General features: G+C 38.0%; 2 protein-coding genes across 9 annotated transcripts in view; one reads left to right on the forward strand and one right to left on the reverse strand.

Moving 5' to 3' along the window:
• Positions 1-8903, forward strand: part of NDUFAF1 (NADH:ubiquinone oxidoreductase complex assembly factor 1) — a 33528-nt gene extending 24625 nt beyond the window's left edge. For 4 of the 7 annotated variants that reach the window (XM_081293090.1, XM_081293088.1, XM_081293089.1 and 1 more), the window contains exon 6: positions 2810-3072. In XM_081293090.1, the coding sequence (XP_081149216.1) occupies positions 2810-2931 (122 nt within the window). In that variant the 3' untranslated portion in view covers positions 2932-3072. Of the gene's footprint in view, positions 1-2809; positions 3073-6080; positions 6712-8562 lie in introns of those variants that run through there. The other 3 variants (XM_081293094.1, XM_081293092.1, XM_081293095.1) reach the window with 3 other exon arrangements.
• Positions 162-25912, reverse strand: NUSAP1 (nucleolar and spindle associated protein 1). Of its 2 annotated transcripts, XM_081293086.1 has the most exons (11): positions 25775-25912; positions 21427-21495; positions 19730-19870; positions 18101-18260; positions 14692-14790; positions 13434-13543; positions 10112-10299; positions 8168-8325; positions 4903-5019; positions 3067-3175; positions 162-604 (listed from the first exon to the last, which is right to left on the reverse strand). In XM_081293086.1, exons 1-11 carry the CDS (start codon positions 25865-25867, stop codon positions 508-510), a joined length of 1341 nt encoding a protein of 446 aa, XP_081149212.1. In that variant the 5' UTR covers positions 25868-25912; the 3' UTR covers positions 162-507. The 2 variants fall into 2 exon arrangements, with proteins under 2 accessions (XP_081149212.1, XP_081149213.1); XM_081293087.1 differs by lacking the exon at positions 14692-14790.
• Positions 25913-25953: the final 41 nt, after the last annotated feature.

Consider the following 25953-nt stretch of genomic DNA (forward strand, 5'->3'; position numbering starts at 1 on the left):
TTTCTTTCTTTTTTTTTTTTTTTTTAAATATTTATTTATTTTTTCTTAGTTCTCGGCGGACACAACATCTTTGTTGATATGTGGTGCTGAGGATCGAACCCGGGCCGCACGCACACCAGGCGAGCGCGCTACCGCTTGAGCCACATCCCCAGCCCGGTCCCAGCTTTCTTATTGTTAACTTTTTATTGTTCAAATTCTACTGAAGCTTGTGGTATGACTAGCTTCATCAGGTAAATGCTATTACATAGAGGACAGCAAGGCTGTTAATGTTAGAAATAGTAGAAGAAGCTTGACATTAAAGATCTACGTTAAGTTCTAAGATGTCTCATGAGAAAACTGGGCTGTACAGGGACTTAAGATAAACACTATTCCAAAGAATGCCAGAACATAAAAAACACATTATGAATAAAAGTTAACAGAGAAAGATCTCTGATGAAAGTGGGAAAGACAGTATAAAAATATTTACAAAATTTCAGAATAAAGGAATATTTATAGGACATTAACAAATTACTCATCTTTAAGTATAATGAAGCCCCTTCGAGCTTCCAAAACCTTTGCTTTCTTCTCCTTTCGTTCTTGCTCTTGTTTCTTCCGCTGCTCTTCCCTATGGGGGAGGGACAGGTTATACAGTAGGTTCTAATTAAGCTCCAAAACAGGCACTTCAGAGCAACTATTGTTGGACTAATATAAAATGTAAATGTCATCTAGCATATTTATGCAAAACAGATTCTTACAGGGCATTTCTCTACTTACCTGTTAATGTTAGAAATAGTTCTAACAAATGTTAGTCATTGTTCTAAAGGGCTAAAAATTGGCATTTCCCTTTTAATATTAACTCAGCATTTTAATATCATGCATGGAACTGGAATCAGAAGGTACATTAGTGACTGAATTCAACTCCTATACCTTAAAATTTGTGTGTGTGTGTGTGTGTATGTGTGTGTGTGTCTGTGTCTGTGTGTGTTTGGTATGGGGGATTGAACTCAGGGGCACTTGACCACTGAGCAATATCCCCAGCCCTATTTTGTATTTTTGTTTTTGTTTTTGTTTTTTGAGACAAGGTCTCACTGAGTTGCTTAGTGACTCCCTTTTGCTAAGGCTGGCTTTGAACTCGTGATCCTCCTGCTTCAGCCTCCAGAGCCACTGGGATTACAGGCTTGTGCCACCATGCCTGACTTAAATTATTATTTTTTTTTAATATTTATTTTTTAGTTGTAGATGGACACAATACCTTTATTCTATTTATTTATTTTTTAAGTGGTGCTGATGATTAAACTCAGAGTCCCACACATGCTAGGCGAATGTTCCACTGCTGAACCACAACCCCAGCCCTTAAAATTTGTAAATTTGTTTTAAATGAGAAATTTTGATTCCTAGATGTCAGAATCAAAGGTTAAGCTCACAAGTGTCCAGTGAAAGTGCTAGAACTAGAACCAGGGCCTACTGACTTAAGCTACTATGCTTTTTTTTTTTTTTTTTTCTAAAGAGGACAAGGCAAAGAGAAATAAAAAGCCCAGGGACCATGTTAACTATCTTTTTTTTTTTTTTTTGGGGGGGGGGTACCAGGGATTGAACTTGGGGATACTCGGTGACTGAGCCACATCCCCAGCCATATTTTATATTTTACTTAGAGACAGGGTCACACTGAGCTAAATAGTTCCTCACTGTTGAGACTGGCTTTGAACTTTCGATCCTCCTGTCTCAGCCTCCCAAACTGCTGGGATTACAGGCATGCACCACCATGCTCTGCAATGTTAACTATCTTAACAACAAATACAGTTAGTAACGGCCTCCATGGAAGGTGGATATAAGCAAGAGTCACATTTATAGGAAAGTTCCAGACAGGGAATCTGGACTTATCCAGGAGCAGCTAAAGCCTAACATGAGCCCCAGTTTTAACCTGGTTTTCAAACACAAGGAAGTCAGTAAGGACTATACTGGGTTTTTCTTGAGTAAGATCTTCATACCTCATAAACCTGGGGTCTTGAGGAGTGAGGAATTTACATCTATCTATCTGCATATGCAGGTGCCCTGGATGCTGGAGCATTGGTGTCTGGAGGGATATTCATAAGCATTGCTTGGGAAGATAGGTTATACAAGAGCAATCTTTGAGGGCTGGGGATATAGCTCAGTTGGTAGAGTGCTTGCCTCCCATGCACAAGGCCCTGGGTTCAATCCCCAGCACCACAAAAAAAAAAAAAAAAAAAAAAAAAAAAAAGAGCAATCTTTGAATCTGCTTCTTCTGTAACACTTGTAGAGCCTTGAAAACAATGCAGATATTTGGGTCTCATCCCAACTCTTTTGATTTGAGATCTGCTATGCTAGACCTCAGCCTAGGTACTTCTAGAAAGTTTTATAGGTGATTCCATGCTATGGTTTGGATATTTGTCCTACATAAAGGATCACACATGGGCTGGGGATATAGCTCAGTTGGTAGAGTGCTTGCCTTGTGTGCACAAAGCCCTAGGTTTGATCCCCAGTACTACAGACACACACACACACACACACAACCCAAAAAAGATCACATACATGCTAGAGTTTTTGTCCCCAGTACAATGGTATTGAGAGGGGGTAATTGGGTCAAGGTGGTACACCCTTGGAAGGGATTAATGCACATCTTCTGGAAGTGAGTTGGGTTAGGGCTTGAGGGAGTAGACTGTTATATAAAGTATCTGGTCTCAGGTATTTTGTTACAGCAACACAAAATGGGTTAAGACATTCTACTTCTAACCTTAAACCTACTATTACTGACAGTATCCCCCAGAGGAGCTTTTGTACACTGTTTTTATTTGTTCTTTTGCTTTTGCAGCACTGGGAACTGAATTCAGTGCCTTGCATATGCTAGGTAAGTGCTCCATCACTGGCTTACATCCCCAGTCCTATTTTAATGTTTTGAGACATCATCTTGCTAATTTGTCCAGGCCGGGCTAAAACTTGGCCTGGACAAATTAGCCTCAGCCTCAGCCTTCTTGCTGGGATTACAAGCAGGCACTATCAAGTGCGGCTATATATATATTGTCTTTTTGAAATTAGAAAAATTATAAAAGTAGATAATTATGTACTCACCTGGTCTGGAGATGAGGTTGTTTATAGGTTTTCTTATGGAACGTAACTCTGTCCACATGTTCATTCAGAGAATTATTTTCTTTAGATTTCCCCCATGGTTTCAGCTTTCCTAGTTAAGGACCAAAACACAGTTTTGAGATTCTTTTATTTGTATTCCTAACTTTATTGTCTTCATTTGTAGCTACGTGTTTCCTACCAGTGTTTATACTTTGCTTTATAGACATTTTCCAGTATGTTCCAGAAGTATATTCTGTCATTTATTTTCATCTCACACTCCACAAATACAAATCATATTTTTCCTCTAGAAATAAAAATATGTGCTGGGCGCAGTGTCACATATCTGTAGTTTCCAGCTACTTTGGAATCTGAGGCAGGAGGATAGTTTTTAGCTCATAAACTCAAGAACAGCCCGAGTAACATAATAAGATCTGAGACTCAAACAACAGCAAAATACAAATATATGGGGCTAAGATTGTGGCTCAGTGGTAGAGCACTAGCTTATCAGTACATGTGAGACACTGAGTTCGATACTCAGCATCAAATAAATAAATAAATAAATAAATAAATACAGGTATTATATCCATCTACAACTAAAAAAAAATACAAATGTGTGATTTTTATAAACCTTAGAAAGTTACAAAATTTTTTTTTTTCATTTCTGTGCTGAGTCATGCATGCTAGACAAGTACTCTACCACTGAGCTATATGCTCAGACTGAAAAAAATCTTAGTACAAAAAAAATTCCCTTAATGCTCAATCCAATTACCTAGCACAATAAAAGAAGCCATTACAACCAAGTATCTTATCCCAAGATTACATACGAATTAGGTTTAATATTAATTCATTTTAATCTATTTTGTCATAACTGTTACTTATTAAAATGGATTCAGAATAGAATGGGAATATTTTTTTGGCATTAGGACCAAGACCAGATTCAGCAATTCCTATTTCTAGGTACCCAAAAGATTTGAAATCATTCTATCATAGAGATACCTGCATTCCCATGTTCACCAGAGCACTGTTCCCAATAGCCAAGTTATAGAATCAACCTAAGTATCCATCAGTAGATGAATGAATAAAGAAAATGTAGTATAGACATGCATTTTGGCTCATGCCTGTAATCCTAGGGGCTTGGAAGGCTGAGGTAGGAGGATCTCGAGTTCAAAGCCAGGTGCTAAGCAAAAGTGAGGCGCTAAGAAACTCAGTGAGACCCTGTCTCTAAATAAAATACAAAATAGGACTGGGGATGTGGCTCAGTGGTCGAGTGCCCCCGAGTTCAATCCCGGGTACCAAAAAAAAAAAAAAAAAATCTTATCATTTGCAACAACATGGGTAGAATTAGAGAACATTTTGCTAAGTGAAATAGGCCAGATGACAAAGGTAAATATTGCATGTTCTCACTTAAGTACAGAATCTAAAACAACTGAACTCAGAAGCAGAGTAGAGTGGTGGTTATGGAGGGTTTGGGGAGATGTTGGGTAAAAGCCACAAAATTTTGGTGAGAGATGTAACACAACTTGATGACTATAGTTGACATATTCTTAAAGTAGCTTTAAAGTGTTCTCATTGCAAATAAATATGTATAATTAAAAAAAAAATTCAGATGTAAATTGATTATTTTTGCAGTATTTGGGATTGAACCCAGGAGTGCTTTACCACTGAGTTACATCCCTAGCTTTTTTTTACTTTTTGAGACAGGGTCTCAATAAATTGTGGAGGCTGGTCTCAAACTTTTGATCTCCCTAGCTGGAATTACAAATATGAAACAGTGTGCCTGCCAGACTGTTTTGTCTTAAGTGTTTTACAGGCCCTTAACCCCCAAATACTCCCACATACCTTTGTGTGGCTCATAGTTGAGGGGACGAGACAAACTTGCTTTGAGATCAAATACTGGTTTCTTATTGGAGACTGGAGTCTGCATTGCCATAGTTGTTAACTTGAATGGGGTAATAACTAAAAACGATCAAAAAGTACCAAAAGACTTAATTAGGAAATAAAAAAAAAAAAAAGACCTGTTATAGTTTTTGTCAAATTATCACTTTTTAGTCTTAAAAATAAATCTATGTTAATAGATTGTTTGTATCTCTATGTCCCTGTTCATATATTGAAATCCTAAATTGCCAGCATTATTAATGTTTATTTTCCGTGGAGCTAGGGCTTTAACCCAGGACCTTGCTCATGTTAGGTAAATACTCTACCACTGACCTATATCCCCAGCCTGCATGATTAGTACTAGGTTATATGGCCTTTGGGAGATAATCAGGTCATGAATGGGATTAATGCCATATAAAGAGACTTCACAAAGCTCCTATCTTTCTATCACCTAGGGATACAATGAGAAGTCAGTAGTGTGCTACCTTCCAAGGGGGCCTTCACCAGAACCTGATCATGTAGGCAACCTGATCTAACATCCAGAGCTGTGAGAAATAAATTTTTGTTGTTTGTAAGCCAGTCAGTGGTGGTTTGTTATAGTAGCCTGAACAAGCTAAGACTATCTACATGAATAGTATGAAATAGATATGGGGTCAAAAAGGAAAAAGGAAGCCAGGTGTGGTATTGCACAGTGGTGATCCCCACAGTTCAGAGGCTGAGGTAGAAGGATCTTGAGTTAAAAGCCAGGCTCTGCAAAAGTGAGGTGCTAAGCAACTCAGTAAGACCCTCTCTCTAAATAAAACACAAAATAGGGCTGTGGATGTGGCTCAGTGGTTGAGTGTCTTTGAATTTAATCCCTGGTATGTGCCCCCAAAAAAAGAGAAAGGGGGAAAAATAATGAAATCTAACCACTCAGATTTGTTTCCCATTAACAGCTCCTCAAGTATTTTGAAAGTTATGACATTTCGAGGGATCAGCTAGGAATCTAGAATCCCATTTCAAGAAATAGCTGGGTTAGCCAGGCATTGTGGCACATGCCTATAATTCCAGCAACTTGGGAGGCAGAGGCAGGAGGACTGCAATTTAGCAAGGCCCCATCTCAAAATAAAAAATGAAAAAGGGGTCTTTCCCTGCTGATGCAGAGTTTCGCAGAGGCGGAGGCTCAGGTTTGTTCAAGATTCAGCTTCACCCATAACCCACCCACCGCCATGGCCGAGGAAGGCGTTACTACTGGAGGTGTAATGGATGTCAACACTGCTTTACAAAAGGTGAAGACCGCCCTCATCCACGATGGTCTTGCACATGAAATTCTCGAAGCTGCCAAAGCCTTCCACAAGTACATTTTATCAGTCTCAATACTGTGGGTTGTTGCAACAGGAACAAAACTTCAGCCAAGGGAAGAAAGCGTGAAGTTCATGGTGTTAGCACAAAAGTTCCGAATGGCATCCGGTTCTACAGGAAACCTAGGAAAAGGTGTCAGGCCCATCTCTGTGTGCTTGCATCCAACTATAATGATGTCAAATTGGTGGAGGCCCTTTGTGCTGAGTACCAAATCAATCTAATTAAGGTCGATGACGACAAGAAACTAGGAGAATGGGTAAACCTCTGTAAAATTGACTGAGAGGGCAAACCCCCATAAAGTGGTTGGTTGTAGTTGTGTAGTTGTTAAGGACTATGGCAAAGAATCTCAGGCCAAGGATGTCATTGAAGAGTACTTCAAATGCAAGAAATGAGCAAATAAATTTTTGGTTCACCAAAAAAAAAAAAAAAAAAAAAAAAAAGAAAAGAAAAGAAAAAGAAAAAGAAAAAAGGGCTGGGATATGGCTCAGTGGTTAAGTGCCCCTGGGTTCAATTCCCAGTTCCAAAAAAAAAAAGAGAGATAGCTTGGTTATTTTTCAGTGCTAGTAGTAGATATTCTTTTTAAAGATTACATGTTATTAACATGGCTGTTTGTGTGTATATGTGTTACTGGGGATTGAACCCAGGGGTGCTCTACCACTGAGCTACATTCCCAGGTCTTTTTTTTTTTTTTTTAAGTTGTTGATGGACCTTTATTTTTATTTATTTATATGCAGTGCTGAGAATTGAACCCAGTGCCTCACATGTGCTAGGCAAGCACTCTACCACTAAGCTACAAAACCCAGCCCCTGGGGTTCTTTTTATATTTTATTTCAAGATAGGGTCTCACTAAGTTGCTGAGGCTGGTCTTGAACTTGCCTCAGCCTTCTGAGTTGCTAGGATTACAGGTGTTGCCACAATGTGTGACATGACTCTGGTTATTAATAAAGACTATTATCATTTAAGAATGTGAATTTTGGTAACATAAAGTTTCTGTTTTCTTTTGTGGTACTGGGGATAGAACCTAGGGCCTTTTGCATTCGAGGCAAGCACTCTACCAACTGAGCTATATCCCCAGCTGTCATAAAGTTAAAAATACATCAGAGGGGCTGGGGATGTGGCTCAAGTGGTAGCGCGCTCACCTGGCATGCGTGCGGCCCGGGTTCGATCCTCAGCACCACATACAAACAAAGATATTGTGTCCGATAAAAACTTAAAAATACATCAGAATGGTGTGATTTAGTAAGCCTCTTTGCTATAGTTAGGCACCAAACATCTGGCACATTTTATAATCACTTCTTCTCATATGGGAAGCCACTCAGTTGTATCTAGTTTATTGCCAAATGTCAACACTTGCCTGTATTTGTGAAGGAACAATAGAATCTAGGAACACCTAGTTTAAAAAAAAAAAAAAAAGATCAAAACCCTGTATTTAAGCTATACCTTTGTGTTAATATCCAGTGCAAGCAGGAAGTGGGATAATGGAGGTTGTCATATACTGCCTGTAGGAGCATGGATGGGTACAATTCAGCCAGCACAGGAAAAGTATGAATATTCTCGAATTCAGCAGCCTTGCTTCTAATCTATACATTTGCACATGTATAAGAAACCTGCTCAAGAGTTTTCTTATCTATACTATACATAATAATTAAAGCTGGAAATAACCACACCTTTGAGCAGTAAAATACATAAATTGGCATACAGCCAAACCATTGAAACAGTAAAAACAATTCATCATGGTTGAATTTTTTTTTTCCCCAGGGATTGAACCCAAGGGCACTTAACCACTGAGTCACATCCCCAGCTCTTCTTTTTATTTTTTTTGAGACTTAATTTTATGAAGTTTAAAGATGAACAATTAAAGATGTTTGATTTTGGTTTTGATTTTTACCTGCAGCAGAATTCTCTCTGTTGGTCTTTAAATTGGGTGTCCCAAGCACAGCATGGCCTTCTGAGGTTTTCCCAGATGTGGTCACATGTGGAGACTTTCTAGCTGGAGTCTTGATCATTGAATGCTTATGCTCATTATCTTTAGTAGCAGCTGAAAACCTAAACAGGACAGTGGAGTACAAGACCTGAGTGCTTGTGGCAAGTGTAAATTATGTCAAGCTTAGAAATAAAACCACTTTTCTATTGCTAGGCAGCTAAAGGGGCTCAATAAATACTGTTATTAGAATGAACTTCTCTTACATAAAAAACATGTTCTTGAAAGGGTATTGCTAAAGCAAATCATTTGTTAACTTCCATTATTTGTAAGATATTTTTTTGTATCTTTCGGTGTTCTAGTATTTACCAATGCCATTATAAAGGACAAATAATCCTGCAGACCTCAATTTACATACAGTTCACCAGGAAATCTGATAGGCTTCCTTTCTCATCCTCTTCCTGGAGATAAGATGTCAGAAAGACAGAAGACTGCTCTGCCAGAGGAGTGATTATGTCTTCCTAGAAAAATGTCACTGGAGTTGTACATAAATAAGTCCATTTTGTACTCATGGGAAATCACCATAAGTGTATTTTAGTGATTCTCTGATACAGATTTTTTCCTACATATTAACATCTCTGAAATTGGGTTGGGAAGTACTTTATAATTGTTAACATGTCAATAGTTAACTGGCAGTGATTTTTCTTCATGGTTTATAAAATAAACCATATGTCTAATAAAATACAAAAAATATCACATGTCTTCAATCAATGGTGTCTCAGATTCAATGAAAATCCAATTTAAAAAATAATATATATACATATATATGTAAAATGCATCAGGCCCTAAGTTCTATCCCTAGGAGGGCAAAAACAAAACAAAACAACCAAAAAACAAAACGAAACAAAACAAAAAACCCAACCCCCCGCCCAAAACAAAACCCAAACTGTGTTACATAATCACACACGTTGGGAGTCTCATGCAACAACTCTATTAGATACTGCAATTGCTGTTATGAAAAGAAGAGAACAAAATTTCAATATTAGAAGGCACCTAAATATTTTAACCTGTGGGGATGATCACAGTTGAAGGGTAACCTTGATATCAGGAAAGGCATAGAAAATATAGGTATTAATGGGTCATGAGGTGGCTATGACACTGCAGTGCCTAGTGGATACTTTAGGAAGAGTCCATTTTACAGTTTACTGCATTGAGACTTGAGGTAGTACTGTGTGCTAACCAATTGCACCATTGGAGCTCCTAGTTCCACTTTCATATTTAAGTCAATGGAAAAATTTCTCTCTAGACATTTAAAAAAATTTTTTTTAGTCGTTGATGGACTTTTATTCATTTATTTATATGCAGTGCTTAGGTTCGAACCTAGTACCTCACACATGCGAGGCAAGTGCTCCACACTGAGCCACAACCCCAGCTTCTCTCGACATCTTTGATGGCATATATCAAGGTAATAAAATGAAGATTCTCATATACTTCATATTATATTTTCATGTTTGTTTTTTTTTTTGGTAGGAGGGATTGAACCCAGGGGTGCTTAACACTGAGTCACATTCCCAGCCCCATTAATTTTTTTTTTTTAATTTAGAAAAAGGGTCTTGCTAAGTTACTTAAGGCGTCACTAAGTTGCTGAGGCTGGCTTTGAACTTGAGATCCTCCTACCTTAGCCTCCCAAGCCATTGGGATTACAGGCTTATGCAACCGTGCCTAGCTTGATCTTTACTTATTAATCAAAACTGAACTCAATTGTGAGACTAAGATTAGAACTTATAAATACTGCTGATCTTTCTCTTGTCCCTGGTCCTCTTTCTCATTTTTTTAATCTACATTAGGACATACTGGATAAAATCCAATTGAAATCTTACCCCTGATTAAATTTTGGAACAACCTCTTTACCTGACACTCATTTTAGCTGCTGAGAGAGCAGAGTGCTTGACTGACCCCTTCAGATACCTAGTGCTCCGACTTGCAGGGCCATGTGATTGGCCTTTTGAGCGCTGCTGGCTGATTGGTGTACAAGTCACAGAGAGTCTTCCTTTTGGAGGAACTGGAGTTACTACTCCTCCCTTATTGCCAGGCTGCTTCTGAAGAAAAAATACAAGTTTGGTCTCTCAAAGTGCAAAAGAGTGCTCCATTTATTCTGTTTCATGTCCACTTGTAACTCAACCTGACATCCTTTCCTTCCCCATTACATCATTTAAAATAATTATTTTCTGTATTACTAGGGCCTTGTGCATCCTAGGCTATCTGCTACTGAGCTACATTCCCAGTCTTTTTTTTTTTTTTTGGGGGGGGGGGGCGCGGGGATGGGGGATGCACAGGAAACCAGGGATTAAACTCAGGGGTAATCAACCACATCTCCAACCCTTTTTTGTATTTTATTTAGAGACAGGTTCTGAGTTGCTTAGTGTCTCGCTCTTGCTGAGGCTGGCTTTGAACTTCCCATCCTCCCACATCAGCCTACCAAGCAACTAGGATTACATAGGTGTGTGCCATCTTGCCCAGAGTGGAAAAGTATTTTTAATATATAATACATACCATTAAAGCAAATAAATAAGAATGGACAAATCTATAGGAAAAAAAGCCAATTATAAATATAAACATGTAACATCACATGACTAAAGAAATGATATTTCAGAAACTGGGCATGGTGGCATATATGATCCCAGTGACTGAGTCAGGAGGATGGCAAGTTGGAAACCAGCCTCAGCAACTTGGTGAGAACCTGTCTCAAAAAACAAAAAAGGGCTGCGGTATGGCTCAGTGGGTTCAATTCCTAGTATGGAATTGAATTAAATTAAAAATTTGATAATTCCTCTATTGGCAAAGTAAATAAGCACTTCGATGCATAAGTTTTCAGATATTCCTACAGGGCCATTTGATAAATTAAATGAAAGAAGGCTCCTTTTTTAAAAAAAATATTTTAAAGTTGTTGATGGACCTTTATTTTATTTATTTGTATGTGGTGCTGAGGATTGAACCCAGTATCTCATGCATGCCAGGCAAGTGTGCTACCACTGAGCCACAACCCCAGCCCCCCCCCACCAAGGCTCCTTTTTTTTTTTTTTTTTAAATGGACATCACAGAAAGTTTGTTATGATCAGGTTGATTATCAATGCTTACTATTGTCCATCACTATCCAATGACCAAGTCCCAAACATGTTAACTGCCAAGAGCAACTTCATCTCAGCTAGGGTGAAGTCACTGTAGTTTTTTTTTTATTCTCCTGTCTTCAAATAGATCATACCAAATCCAATAGACCAATTCCCTAAACAATGGAGATGATGGGTGGAATTTTAGAACTATACTCATTCAGATGGGGATATTAGGCTGGAGTTAAACTGAAAAATAAGATAAGCTACTCAATTCATTCAACACATTTCAAGGCAATTGTTCCAACCTTAACTTTTGCCCAGAAAATTAACTCATCTCTACTATATAAAATAGAAAGTTTGTCAATCAAGGATTTAGTAGATCCAGTTTCACGGTAAAGAGACATTTGTGATATTTCTAGGCAGCTTTGCAGCCAGTTCACACCTATGCAAAAAAAGAAGCTGTATATCTTCATGTAATGCCATAGGCATGAGCTTCATGTGCCATTTTTTAATTTAGCCCTTGCTAATATATAAGAAAGCTAATTATGAACATACTGAATATCTCTCCTGTGTTGTTTGCTAAAAGTCTGATAATCAAGTAACATTTTTCCCCCCTTTTCTTTTTGGTGGTACTAGGGATTGAACCCAGGGTTGCTCTACCACTAAGCTATATTCCCAGTCCTTTTATTTATTTTGAGAAAAGGTCTTGCTAAATTAGCCAGGCTGGCCTCAAACTTGTGATCCTCCTGCCTCAGCTTCCTGAGGCACTGGGAGTTGCAGGGATTACAGGTGTATGCCACCATGCCTGGCAGTATTTTATAAATACTGTTGAAATAAATATATATATATTTTTTTAACTAAGTTTTTCACCAAGAAGTTTATAATCCAGTGTCTCTCTTTTGGCTCTAGTTGCCAGAAAACGCAAAACTCAGCAGTGACTGATAGCAGTAGACATTGTTCTTGCTAATAGTGCTCATTTTCTGTTCCCCCACCACACTCCTTTTGCAATGTTGCAGTGGAACCCAGGGCTTGAACACACTAGGCAAATACTCTACTACTGAAGCCACATGTTCAGCCATTTTAAATTGACTTTATACGGTTTTCTGATATGTGTAAATACCACAATCTGCCTTAAATTCCTTTTGAGAAATAGGCAGGTTGTTATTTATATAAATCATAAATGTTTCTCAGTCCCCTATCTAGCACTTCCTTAACCTCAGATACCAGTAACATCAACTTCCTAGGATACTCTCAATTCACTATTCTCCTAACTCAATCTCAGGGTTGACTGCATCACCTTCTCTTACTTGAAGGGCTCACTGAATCCTTGAAGGATCTGCTAGCATAGGTTAGCCACTATGCAGCACCCCATTTTCCTTTAGGTGAGAGAGAAGCAAAAGAAGATAGCTGCAGTCTACCCTCAATGAAAGTGAGGCAAAACCTATGAATGAATATAGAAGAACTCATTGCCACTGTAGAATACTTCCTCACAGTGAGGATGCACTGTTTCTTCTAGAGGGTTTTGAAAATTCTCAGAGGAAGAAAGCGATATAAAGATAAAAGTATATTAAACTGGGTGTGGTGGTATGTAATTGTAATCCCAGGTACCTGGGAGGCTGACAGAAGGACTGAAAGTTCAAAGCCAGCCTTGGCAACTCAGTGAGACCCTGTTTCCAAATAAAAAAAAACTGGGGATATAGCTCAGTGGTAGAGCACTTTCCTGGCATGTGCGAGGCCCTGGGTTCAATACCCACACACAAGAAAGAAATAAACAAAATAAAGATAACAAGATAAAAATATATTAGACCCATGGGGCTGGGGATGTGGCTCAAGTGGTAGCGCGCTCCCTTGGCATGTGTGCGGCCTGGGTTCGATCCTCAGCACCACATACAAACAAAGATGTTGTGTCCGCCGAGAACTAAAAAATAAATATTAAAATTCTCTCTCTCTCTCCCTCACTCTCTTTCTTAAAAAAAAATATATATATATATATTAGACCCAAACAAATCTATTCCACAGGCATAGTAATACAAAGCTGGATGTATTAACTGTGGCATTACATGCTTTTAAAATAAAACCAAGTAGCTTAATCCCATTAAAACTGTGAATTTTTTTCTACATACCTTCAGTTCATGAAAGGAGTTGTGGTCTTCAAAATGTTTCTTTTTTCTCTTAATATATTCATCAATGGACTCCATTTCCTTAAAACGAGCCTCATGAAGCTTCTTAAAATCTAGAATGAACCCCCCCCAAAAATATGAAAATTAATAGAATTCCATTTATTCACCTTCCTTTTGCTTTTGGTGTTAATAATTATTCTCCGTACATCCCTGACATTTAACTTCAGTATCATTTTTGCTAAATCTTTAATTTCAAAACACTTCAATTTTTGAAACTCACAACAAAGCCTATTCATTTTATAAACTATCAAACATTCACAATCTCCCCGTTGTTCACTTTTCTGACATCTTGGTTTAAAGAAGAGAACAGATTTGTCTTTTCCCTAATTAATCAAATGACCTTTATTTAGTCATCACAAGTTTGATATTTGTTTTCTTCCTTTGGTGCTGGGGATTGAACCCAGGGCCTTATGAGTATTAAGTGTACATTGTATCACTAAACTGTACTCCCGACCCTCAAATATGTATTTTTTTATGCTTGGAAAGCTCTATGTCAAGGACTGACAATTTTTCTGTTAAGAGACAGATAGTATTTTTGGCTTTGTGGCCAAATACAGTACAATCTCTATCTCATCTTCTTTTAAACTCTTTTTATAAATATGGAAAAACATTCTTAGCTCAAGAGATAAAAGGCAGGCAGACAGTAGAATGTTAACCCCTGCCCTATGCTATTCTAAATATGTATATAAATATTTGTTGAACTTCTAGTTTATGATGAGCAATATTCTAACAACTATAAATACATGACACTAAGTCCACATTCTATGTACTAAGCAATGTTCCAGTAATACAAGATAAAGAATTACATGTCTAAAAAGAGTCCATCATATTTATTAGAAAGTTAGTATACAGTGTACATTGTGCCGAGTACCTTGAAGAACTATTCATTCATCAGATATTTATCAAATCTCTGCTATATGCTATTCACTGTACTAGGTAATCAGTAATAAAAGTTATATTCTCAATCTATATATATAAACTTGATGAAATAGATAGTATAATTATTTCTACTTTATACCAATAAGTTGGTTTATTGAGGATAAGTTCTCCAAGATTTCAAGGCTAGAAAGCAAAAGTGGCAAAATATAAACCATGGTTCTAGCATCTGAACTTTTAGCTGCTACCATCCACTGCCTTTCCAATATTAGTCTGAAGTGGACCAACCACTCATTACCTTATGTTTCATTGTGTATAAACTTACTTGGAGTAGTGACTGTAGTTCTTTTATTGTTTCCAAGTTTGGAAAACCCATCTGTGTAGAGTGGCTTTCTTTCTGAAGGTCCCTTTGAATCTTCATTGTCTAAATCCAAAGATACGGAACTAATGAGGGACTTTTTTTCCCCATTAATCTCTGTTGATTTGAATCACAAGATTTTTTAACTTAATAAAAAATGTATGTATGAGCCTAGTGATGTAGCTTAGTGGTAGAGCACTTGCCTAGCATGCATGAGGCATTTGGTTCCATTCCTAGTACCTTAAAAAAAAAAAAAAAAGCAAAAAACCCCACAATTTTCTTGTCTGCTTCTGCATACATTATGCTATGATATGCCATTCTGTCTGAGGAATGTATGGAAAATATCTTGCCTCACAGAGATGTATGGTTAAAAAGGTAAGAGCATTTTAAGAGCCTGTTCAGATAATTATGGCTATTTTTCTTTGATATTATACCAGAACTTAATAAGTGGTAGTTTCTTAAAGTTCACAATGTGGAATATGAAGCTATTTCAATGAACTTTTTTGTTCTTTGTACATTTGTGCAAGAAAGTTCTTATGGTTTAAGAAACACACATTTAGGAGTAAAGGGGCAGATATATGCAACTTCTCAAACAATTCAGAAAAAAAACCATATGCAACATATGTGTATATATACACAGAAAAAGATAAGGCCAATGTGGTAAAATGTTAAACATTTGGGTGAATATAGAAACTTAGTACTATTCTTGCAAGTTTTCTCTAAATATGAAATTATATCAAAATAAGAAGTAAAAACAATTTCTTCTCCCCAGAACCTTCAAACTACTGTGTTTCAGCAGAGAAACCTATCTTACTGCCCATCTTCATTTTGTTCCCCCCACCCCCAAGAACTGGGGATTGAAGCTAGGGGTATTCTACCACTGAGCTACAGCACTAGCCCATTTTTTAAAATTTATTTATTTATTTATTTATTGAACCCAGGCCCTCATGCATGCTAGGCAAACAGTCTACCTACTAAGCTACATCCCTAGGTCCCTTATTTTCATATTTTGAGACAAGGTCTTGCTAAGTCAACAGTGATTAATGGGGAAAAAAAGTCCTTCATTAGTTCTGTATCTTTGGATTTAGACAATGAAGATTCAAAGGGACCTTCAGAAAAGCTGGCCTGGAAATTATGACCCTCCAGTCTCAGCCTCCTAAATAGTAAAATTGTAGATGTGTTCCATTGTGCCCCACCCTTCCTCATTTTTTCCAGGCCACCAAAACCAGATCCTGAGACTCTCACTGCCAACTCTGTCATTTCTTTCTTTTTGTAAATTATTTTTTAATTTGTAGATGGACACAATACCTTTACTTTTTATTTTTTTTAATATGGTGCTGAGGATCAAACCCAGTGCCTCACATGTGCGAGGCAAGTGCTCTGCCACTGAGCCATAATTCCAGCCCCAACTCTTGTCATTTCTTAAAATTTTGCTTTATATCATGATTTTAAAAATGGGCTATAAGGTACATGCATCAAAATGATCTGGGGAGGCTTGTTAAAAATTGGGCTGGACGTGTTGCTCAGAGGCAGAGTGCATGCTTAGCATTATGAGGGACCTGGGTTCAATCCCTAGTAAACCACCCCCCTATCAAACAAAAGAAAAATAAAAGAAACAAAACAGCTGGGCACAGTAGCACATGCCTGTAATCCCAGAGGCTCAGGAGACCAAGGCAGGAGGAGCGCAGGTTCAAAGCCAGCCTTAGCAACTTAGTGAGACCCTAAGCAATTTATTGAGACCCTGTCTCAAAATAAAGGATAAAAAGGGCTCAGTTTGGTTCAGTGATTAAGGACCCCTGGGTTCAATCCCTGGTATCAAAAAACAACAACAACAAAAACAAACCAAAAAACTCCTAGGCTCATCTCAGATCCATTGAATCAAAACCATTCTTCCTGCAATTTTCTAGGTTTAGAAAGACATTTGAAATTTGGGGGAAAATAGGAAGGCTGAGGATCAGATGTGCACTTAGGAAATCATCTCTCTCAATCCCTACTCCCCTTCTCTGGCAAGGCTCAGGTCCAGGCAGGTTTATCAAGGTGAACCTAATGCTGAGATGCTCTGTGGCCAGTGGCAGCTTTCCTGACGAATGACAGAGAGCACAAAATGCTATTAGGGGTGGAGGAACTGAGTTTTATAGTTTTACTGAAACAAATTGTTACCTGAGAAAATTTAGGGAAAAGGTTTTCAGGAAGTTAGACTTAGGAATATATTAATTTATCATAGTAAAAAAAGCTATGCCACTTAGAAGGTAAACTTCACAACTCCCTGTAACCATCTGCTGGTTGAGGAGGCAAAACAGGTCTTTGCATTGGTCTCTGTACTTGGCTAGAGGAGGTGATGAGACTAAATGAGAGCTCTCCTGTCATGAAAAAGACATTAACTTCCCAGCTACCCCTCTTATTCTGGTTTCTATATCAGTTAGAGCTGGGGGTATAGCTCAGTGGCAGAATGCTTCCTACCATTCTGGGGTCCTGGAATTGGTTCTTAGTGTTAGAGGGGGGGAAAAAAAAAGGTAAAGATGATCTGATAAATCTGTATTTGGTTCTAACTTTTGCTTTAATTGCAGAACACTTAGAAGTTCTATAACATGGTACTATGGGTTGAACTTTAGACAGCCCCCCAAAAGATATGTTAAAGCCCTAACCCTTGGTATCTAATACCGCTTTCTAAATAACCTCTAGAGGGGTCTTTACAAATGTAATCAAGTTGAAGATGTGTGTGTGGATCATAACCCAGTATGATTGGTATCTTTTAAAGAAGAGACAGAAAGACAGAATGCCAAGTGTTGATAAAGGCAGAGACCAGAGAAATGCAGCAGAAGGCCAGGGAATACCAAGCATCAACAAGCCACCACAAGGTAGGAAGAGACAGGGCAGATAGCCATTGTTCCAGAAGGCTCTGCTGATAACTGATACCTTGATTTTGGACTTCTAGCTCTCAGAACTATGAAATAAATTTCTGTTGTTCTAAGTCTCCCAGTTTATTACAGCAATCCTAGGAAATTAATATGCACTTATCCCTAGCAATTTCTTTCTTTTTTTTTTTAAATACTTTTAGTTGTAGTTGGACACAATAACTTTATTTATTTTTATGTAGTGCTGAGGATCGAACCCAGGATCTTGCATGTGCTAGGTGAGCACTCTACCACTGAGCCACATCCCCAGCCCCAGCAATTTCCTTTTTAAAAAATAGTCACTTGTCTGGGCTGGGGATGTGGCTCAAGCGGTAGCACGCTCGCCTGGCATGCATGCGGCCTGGGTCCGATCCTCAGCACCACATACAAACAAAGATGTTGTGTCTGCCGAAAACTAAAAAATAAATATTAAAAAATTCTCTCTCTCTCTCTTTAAAAAAAAAACAAGTCACTTGTCATACCATTCATCTCACTTTTTCCTGAAGAAACAACATTATCATCTCCTTGGCTCTGGTCTGGCAGAGAAGGAACTTTTGCAGTAGTTCCAAGATCCTGGTTTTTCTGCTTTTCTTGATTCTGGAATTCAGTATCATCACTCATTTTTACCTCAGAATGATCCTGCTACAAATTTTAAAAGGAAATAAACAATTTCATATTTAAATAAAAAGTAATTACTGTCTTCTAAGATAGTTACATAATGAGGGGAAGGGGGTTGGTTAAAAGAGTAAAGCAGAATAAAAAAAAAGTTACTTTTTTAAAAAAATTTTATTTATGGTGCTGGGAATTGAACCCAGGGCCTTATACATGCAAGGCAAGCACTTTACCAACTGAGCTATATCCCCAGCCTTATTCATTCATTTATTTTTTAAAATATTTTTTTAGCTGTAGATAGATACCTTTATTTTATTTTTATGTGGTGCTGAGGATCAAACCAGTGCCCTCCACATGCAAGGTGCACACTCTATCACTGAACTACAACCCCAGCCCATCATTCATTTATTTTTATGTGGTGTTGAGAATTGAATCCAGTGCCTCACACGTGCTAGGCAAATACTCTACCACTGAGCTACAACCGCAGCCCCAAGAATAAGACTTCTGAGTTGCAGATTTGGTTTTGTGCCTTATCCAGTGTCATGAGAATGTTAATTTGGGAATAGGAATTAGGGACCACTGGAAAGAATGGTTCTCTTATAAATGATAAACTAATGTAAGAGACCGAGGTACTCTACTGATCAAGGGACTATGTGAAGCCAGAAAATAAGAAATTAGGACTGTGTCTGGTAAAAGTTACATTTGAATGAAAGGATAACATACAAGTATAGCTGGGAGTGGTGGTACATGCTTGTGATTCCAACTACTTGGGAGCCTGGGACAAGATGATCCCTAGGTCAAGGTCAGTCTCAGAACTTTATCAAGGCCCTAAGCAACTTAGGGAGATCCTATATCAAAATAAAAAGGGCTGGGTTGAGGCTCAGTGGTATAGTACCCCTAAGTTCAATCTCCAGTACCAAAAAAAAAAAAAAAAAAAAGGTAACTAAAACAGAGGGAAGCCCCTAGCTAGCCACATAATCACACTATTGAAAGATTAAGTATAGCATGATCAATGGGAGGGCAAGCTAGGAAAGAGAACTTTAAAACTATACTCCCATGTTGGTTTCTCTTTCCTTTTTATTTACAACACCTCATTTAAGTGGATACTTAATGAATATTCATATTTATTCAACAAATACTTAATTTACATTTAATACTTTTTTTTAATATTTATTTTTTAGTTTTCGGCAGAACACAACATCTTTGTTTGCATGTGGTGCTGAGGATTGAACCCGGGCCGCATGCATGCCAGGCAAGTGCGCTACCGCTTGAGCCACATCCCCAGCCCTACATTTAATACTTAGTAATTTCTTCCTAAATGCTAGGGTTTGGGGTACAATGATGAGCAGCCCCGACACAGGTCTGTGTTTTTGAAGAGCTGTTGCAGTATATGGTGAATTTCCAACCACCTGACCTCATAAGGGAATTAAAAGGAAAGCTAAGAATGCCAATTTTGGCAAACATGGTGGCTTTTGTTCAATTTGCACACTTCTATTCACCTGAGAGTCAGGGTGCCCATGAACTGTCTTGCACCTCCTCATTTTGGTGATATTGCCAATTGGCTCCCTCTTGGTTTGTTCATGACTGTTAATCTGTATCATAGTTTCATCCTTGGAGGATCCAGAAGTTTGACTTTCATCCTGAAAAGAGAAACATTAATTTACTATGTTCCATTTACAGTATAAACTGATTTACCCAAGGGTTGTATATCAAGTCTTTTCACCCACCTAAGGTCTTTATTCACAGATTCATTATTTAGGAATCTGATATCTAACTGAATTTTGACTTTTACCTTGCTCAAAATGGAATGGCCCAAGATGTTGAATTTGAAATTGATCATTTTAATTTTTGGTCTATCAAGTACTTAACCATTGAGTCACATCCCCAGCCCTATTTCATATTTTATTTAGAGACAGGGTCTCACTGAGTTACTTAGCATCTCACTGAGTTGCTTAGCACCTCACTTTTGCTGAGGCTGGCTTTGAACTCGGGATCCTCCTGTCTTAGCCTCCTGAGCCACTGGGATTACAGGTGTGTGCCACCATGCTCAGGGATATAGAAACTTTTTTTTTTAATATATTTTTAGTTGTAGATGGATACAATACCTTAATTTTGTTTATGTATCTTTATGTGATGCTGAGGATCGAACCCAGAGCCTCACACATTTGAGGCAAGTGGTCTACCACTGAGTCACAGCTCCATACCACCAGATCTAGCAACTTTTTAAAGTTCTTTTTTATTTATTTTTTCTTGCAGTGTTGGGAATGGAACCCAGGGCCTTGTCCATGATAGTCAAAAGTTGAATCATTTGGCTACACCCCCCAGCCCTTATACCTGAATTCAAAATAAATTCTTATGGCTGGGGCTATAGCTCAGTGGTAGAGTTTTTGCTTAGCATGCATGTGGCTCTATCCCCAGCACCACATGGACATGAATGGAAAAAGGAAATTAGAATACTGAAAGTTTTCAAATGTTTATAAATTGGAATATGGACTTAGAGATTGTAAAGACAGAGGAGAAAGTTCAATATTTAGTTCATGTTTATATTTACCTTCATTTCTAAATATATAATTTTTTGTCTATCAGTAGTTGACCAAGGCTCCAATTAAAGCCTTGTAACATTTTCTTCAATTTCACTTTTCTTTTTCTTTTTAAAATTTCCTCCAATTTCAAGTTGAGAATCCTGGCCACTGATCTATTTAGGTGTCATGCCTTATCAAGTCTTCATTATAGGAATGAAGCAGCCATGACAACTCTCCCATCAGCACTGTTTTATATGTTATATAAGTCATTTTCACAGCACCTAATTAATTTGCTTTTTGCAACACTCAATTTAGCAGCACACAAAGGAATTTGAGTTTTTCAAGAAAGGAGAACTGCTACGTAAGCTGGATCTTTCTGATTTTAAATTTAGTTCCCTCCCTACTTATACCATGCTAACTTTCATAATATTTGGCAAGTAGTAATTAACTTTTGCGTTTGTATAGGGACACTTTATTTAACAATTTATATGCCTGCCTAAGACAGTTTATCATTTTAACAAATAACTATGAAAAGATAGTCACAGGCACAATTGTCAAAAATGATCTCTAGTTAAAAAAAAAAAAACAGCATGTTTTAAATCATCACTAATTACTATTAACTGCTCAGTAAGTAAACATAATTTAGTTAGGTGGTGGTGAAAAATATTACTTACCTGGTTCTTATTTTCTTTTCTTTCTTCATGTTTAAGATGGGCTTTTAAGGCTTTTAACAACTTGTCTGCCTGCAGAAAAAATCCTCATCATTAGGGCGAAAAGTCAAATGAGTAAGAAAGATGTGCTGAACATTTTTGTTTTTCCTTTTATATTCACTAAATATACTCTGATTAGGCTAGAAGACTAGAATTATGACCTGGATAAATTGGCCCCTACCCACAAGGATTTCATACCCTAGTGTCAAAGAAAACAGCAACTGTAATATAGAGAGATAAATGCCCCAAAGAACAAAAATGGGCTTAGCTATAAAAATCTGGAATGTCAGGGAAGACTTTAGCAGGTAACTGGACACACTGGTTTTAAGATCAAAATGTGCTGGTTCAGGCTGCTGAGATCAGGAGGCTAGAGAGAAATGGATATAGAAAAACTAATAAAGAAATAGCACAGGAAGGCAACAAGGTGGAGTTTTAAGAATTAAATTCAGCATGGGTGGAGTATACTCTTGGTGAGGATGGAGAGAAAGTTGGGAAAGGGCTTGATCTCTCTAGGCCTGCCTTTTAAGCCTCCTAAGCATGTGAACTTTAGGGGGTTGGGATATAGGTCAGTAATAGAGCATTTGCCTAGCACATGCAAGGCCTTGGATTTATCTTCAGCACAAACAAAAGCAAAAAACAAGAAGAGTATGAACTTTACCCTTGAGGCAAAGGGCAGTCTCTGAAGTGCTAGAAGCAGGGCAATGTTGAATCAGAGTCCCTTTATAATTAAAAGCCCCTAAATGAGTTTTTTACTTCCCTTTTCTGGTGAAAGTTACTTTTTAAATCCTCATGCTGAGAATGGAAACTGAGAAACTGGCCCCAAAGTCTGGGAAGACACAAGCAAGGATTGGAAAGTGGAATTGTGTGACTAGTACAACTTAGCTAAATCTACATATGTACATTTTCTGGCTTTCATTTCTATGAATCAAAACTGCTACTGTATGGCAGGCGAAGAAAGCTACCTTCCCAGTTTTGGTCAAATTACAATTAAATTCATTTTTCCTTTTTATGTTGTTTTCTCATGTGTGCAGATGACTGAATTCAGTCCTTTGCAACCACATCAGGCTCTGGCCTGGAGTGCTGGTAACACTGAGTGACCAATTTTGCATTATTCAGAATGATCACTTTGGCCACAAAATGTGCAGGATTCACTTGAAGGAGATAAGACTAAAGACAGGAAAACACAGCTAGGAGACTATTTTAGGAAAACTACAGGTGACTGTGGCCTGAACAGCAGGGCTAAATGGCAGTAGGGATACATGCAAAACACTTTTTTTAAATATATTTATTTTTTAGTTTTAGTTGGACACAATATCTTTATTGTATGTGTATGTGGTGCTGAGATCGAACCCAGTGCTCACACAGGCTAGGTGAGCACTCTAGCACTGAGCCACAATCCTAGCCCTGCAAAACACTTAAGAAGTAAAATCAGGGCTGGGGCTGGGGCTGGGGCTGTGCAGTAGAGCACTGGGTTGGATCCTCAGCACCACATAAAAATAAATAAAATAAAGGTATTGTGTCCAACTACAATAAAAAAAAAAAGAAGTAAAATCAGTGCAAACATGAGTCAAAGAATAGGCAAATTTTATTGTGCCCAGGTGGGGTCCCTAAAATGGAAAATGCAAAAGATGCCAGTCTTGGAGAAGAGGATAGGCATAGTTATCTAGGGGAGAGGAAACCCCTAGCTTCTTTTCACTCTAGGAAATATTTTCTTTTTAAAATTTATTTTTTAGTTGTAGTTGGACACAATATCTTATTTTATTTATTGTTTTTTTTTTGTGGTGCTGAGGATCAAACTCAGGGCCCCAAACATGCTGGGTGAATTACCCCAGCCCCTTAAAAAAAATTAAATAAATAAATATATATATATATTTATTTTTTAAATATATATATATTCTTCCCCACCCCAACCTCTTCCATATAACCCAAGCAGTTGAGATGTTGTGTCCACCTACAACTAAAAATATTTTTAGTTGTAGGTGGACACAACATCTTTATTTTTACATAGTGCTGAGGATTGAACCCAGTACCTCACACGTGCTAGGTAAGCACCCTACCACTGAGCTACAACCCCAGCCCGTCCCTTGTTATTTTCTTTTTTTTCAAATATTCTAGGCCACAGATTCACAATGCCTTTATTTCATTTATTTATTTTTATATGGTGCTGAGGATTGAACCCTGTGCCCCACTCATGCTAGGCAAGCACCACTGAGCTACAATTCCAGCCCCCTTGTCTTTTCTGAAAGAAGAATACTAATCTGAGTGGATATTCCGGGCTTTGAAAGATCAAGTGTATTGACTGGATTCTTCCCCACCCCAACCTCTTCCATTATTGAACCATTATCGTATTGATCAAAATAAATATGGTTATATAATTTAATACCTAGCCCAAATTCAGTTTTCCTTAAGGGTCTCAATTTCTTCTTATAGTTGATTATAATAAAGCTTTGAATGATCAGATTTGTCCAGGAAATAGGACATTCTAATAAATATTCATCAATAACTACAATGTGCCAGATATTGTGTGCTAGGCAAGCAATGGGATCTATGATAACAAGAAATAACCCTACTTCTAAAAAAACAGCAATTAATTGCTATTCTAGATCAGGTGCCTCAAGAGACAATGATGGTAGAACTTTCAGAAAAAAATCTAGCTCTTTAGATATTCAATGATTAATGAGGCCTTAAATGTTAGCCAGAACTCTAAACTCAGGTGAAAAGCCTCCTCAAAATTCTTTCCAACCAAACTATCTTCCAGTGTATTATTCTAGTACTGCCAAGAAGCAATTGTAAAGAAGTTTTGAATAATTATTCAGCATCTCCTACATAAAATGTACTGCACTTAGTGCTATAAAGACTTCCAAGGTGGATAAATGAAACCACTGTTCAAGCAATGTATAAAAAAAAAAAAATACAATGCACAAATAACCAGATTGCAAGACATAGCCCAGCAAATCTTCAAAAACAACACTTGAAACTAAACTGCTTTAAAAGTATTCCCATGATTGCTGGAGTAGGGGACTTGTAGCCAAGGAAATGAAGAAGAGGGGACCAGGAGCCACATCAGGATAATATTTCCATTAAACTGTAAAAGGCAACTGAGAAGTATTTATGCAGATGAAGAAGAGAAAATGAAATATGAGGTCAAAGGGTCAAAATAAGAAATTATACAGATGGGCAAGGGTGCCAAGTGTTTAGGGATACAGCCTTGGATACAATTGATTCCAGAGGGATAGCAAAAAGCCTACTGGATTTAAGCTAAGGAATTAAGGCTTTATTCACCAAGTATTGAAGAGCAATTAAACGCTATAGCCCAGAAACTTTCCCAGACATACCAAAGAGATACCTGGACCATGATTATTCTATTTTAACCATTTAAAAACATTTGTGATGACTGGTTTAGACATTCATCCAATTTTAATTGTTGGCATCTTACAGAACAAATCTCTGGAGTATTAGCATTATATGGGAAATCTCAAATTATAAAATTCCAGTCCCAAACTGAATCCCCATATTGTTTCCCCAAGCCTTGCAGACTCAGAATCAAAAACTTTATTGGTTTTGAAGAGAACACCACTGACAATAGTGATCAATTAAAGAAAGAGCATATTAGATCAGGGACTAATGATAAAATTTATCCAAAAGCGGGCGTGGTATCGCATGCCTGTAATCACAGCTATTTGGAAGACTGAGGGAGGAGGATTACAAATTCGAGGCCAGCCTCAGGAACTTAGCGAGACCCTCAGCAACTTAGACCCTGTATCAAAAAAAAAAAAAAAAAAAAAAAACCATAAAAAGGAATGGGGACGTAGCTCAGTAATTAAGCTCCCCTAGGTTCAATCCCCAGTGCCAAAATAAATAATTATTCACGAGAGTGTTCCTCTAAAAGTCATTCTTTCGGCCAGGTCCTCCAATAAATTATCAAAAGATTATATGGGTACTACTGTAGAGTTTTACAGAAGCAGAGCTAATTATCTCTTCAACTGGCATTAAGACAACCTTGCACTTTCTGGGACTGTTTCATAATACCCTGGGAAATATCAGAGTACTTTCAATAAAACCGAACCAATCCAAACCAGCCCTTTGGAGCAAAGGCCCACATGAGTCCTCAAAAAAAGCAGCTTCGAATAATAAGTGACAACTATAGCTCCTTTTCCATTTTGCAGAGTTTTAATTACCGGGAACCAAATCTCATGCTCCAGGGAAAGGACTGGGCCTCATCCCGGGGGCTCGAGTTTGGACCCTTTTGCGCCTTCTCTCTCTCAGGCTCTAATTCCTACCCGCCCGCCCAACCGCACTGCAAGCCCCGTACCCTCAGGTTAGCCCGGAGGCCCAGACGCTTGGCTAAGTTCTGCAGGTCACTGTACTTGAAGGAGTCCAGCTCCTCCGCAGAAGGGACGGTCATCGCGTTCTACAATCCAACTGGAGAAGCGCAGAGGGTCAGTCAGCTAACGTAAACTACACCGTTCAAAACTCTGGCGCCACTCTAGG

This window comes from Spermophilus citellus (genome assembly GCF_964194105.1).
Source record: "Spermophilus citellus genome assembly, chromosome: 4".
NCBI classification, from domain to species: Eukaryota; Metazoa; Chordata; class Mammalia; order Rodentia; family Sciuridae; genus Spermophilus; species Spermophilus citellus.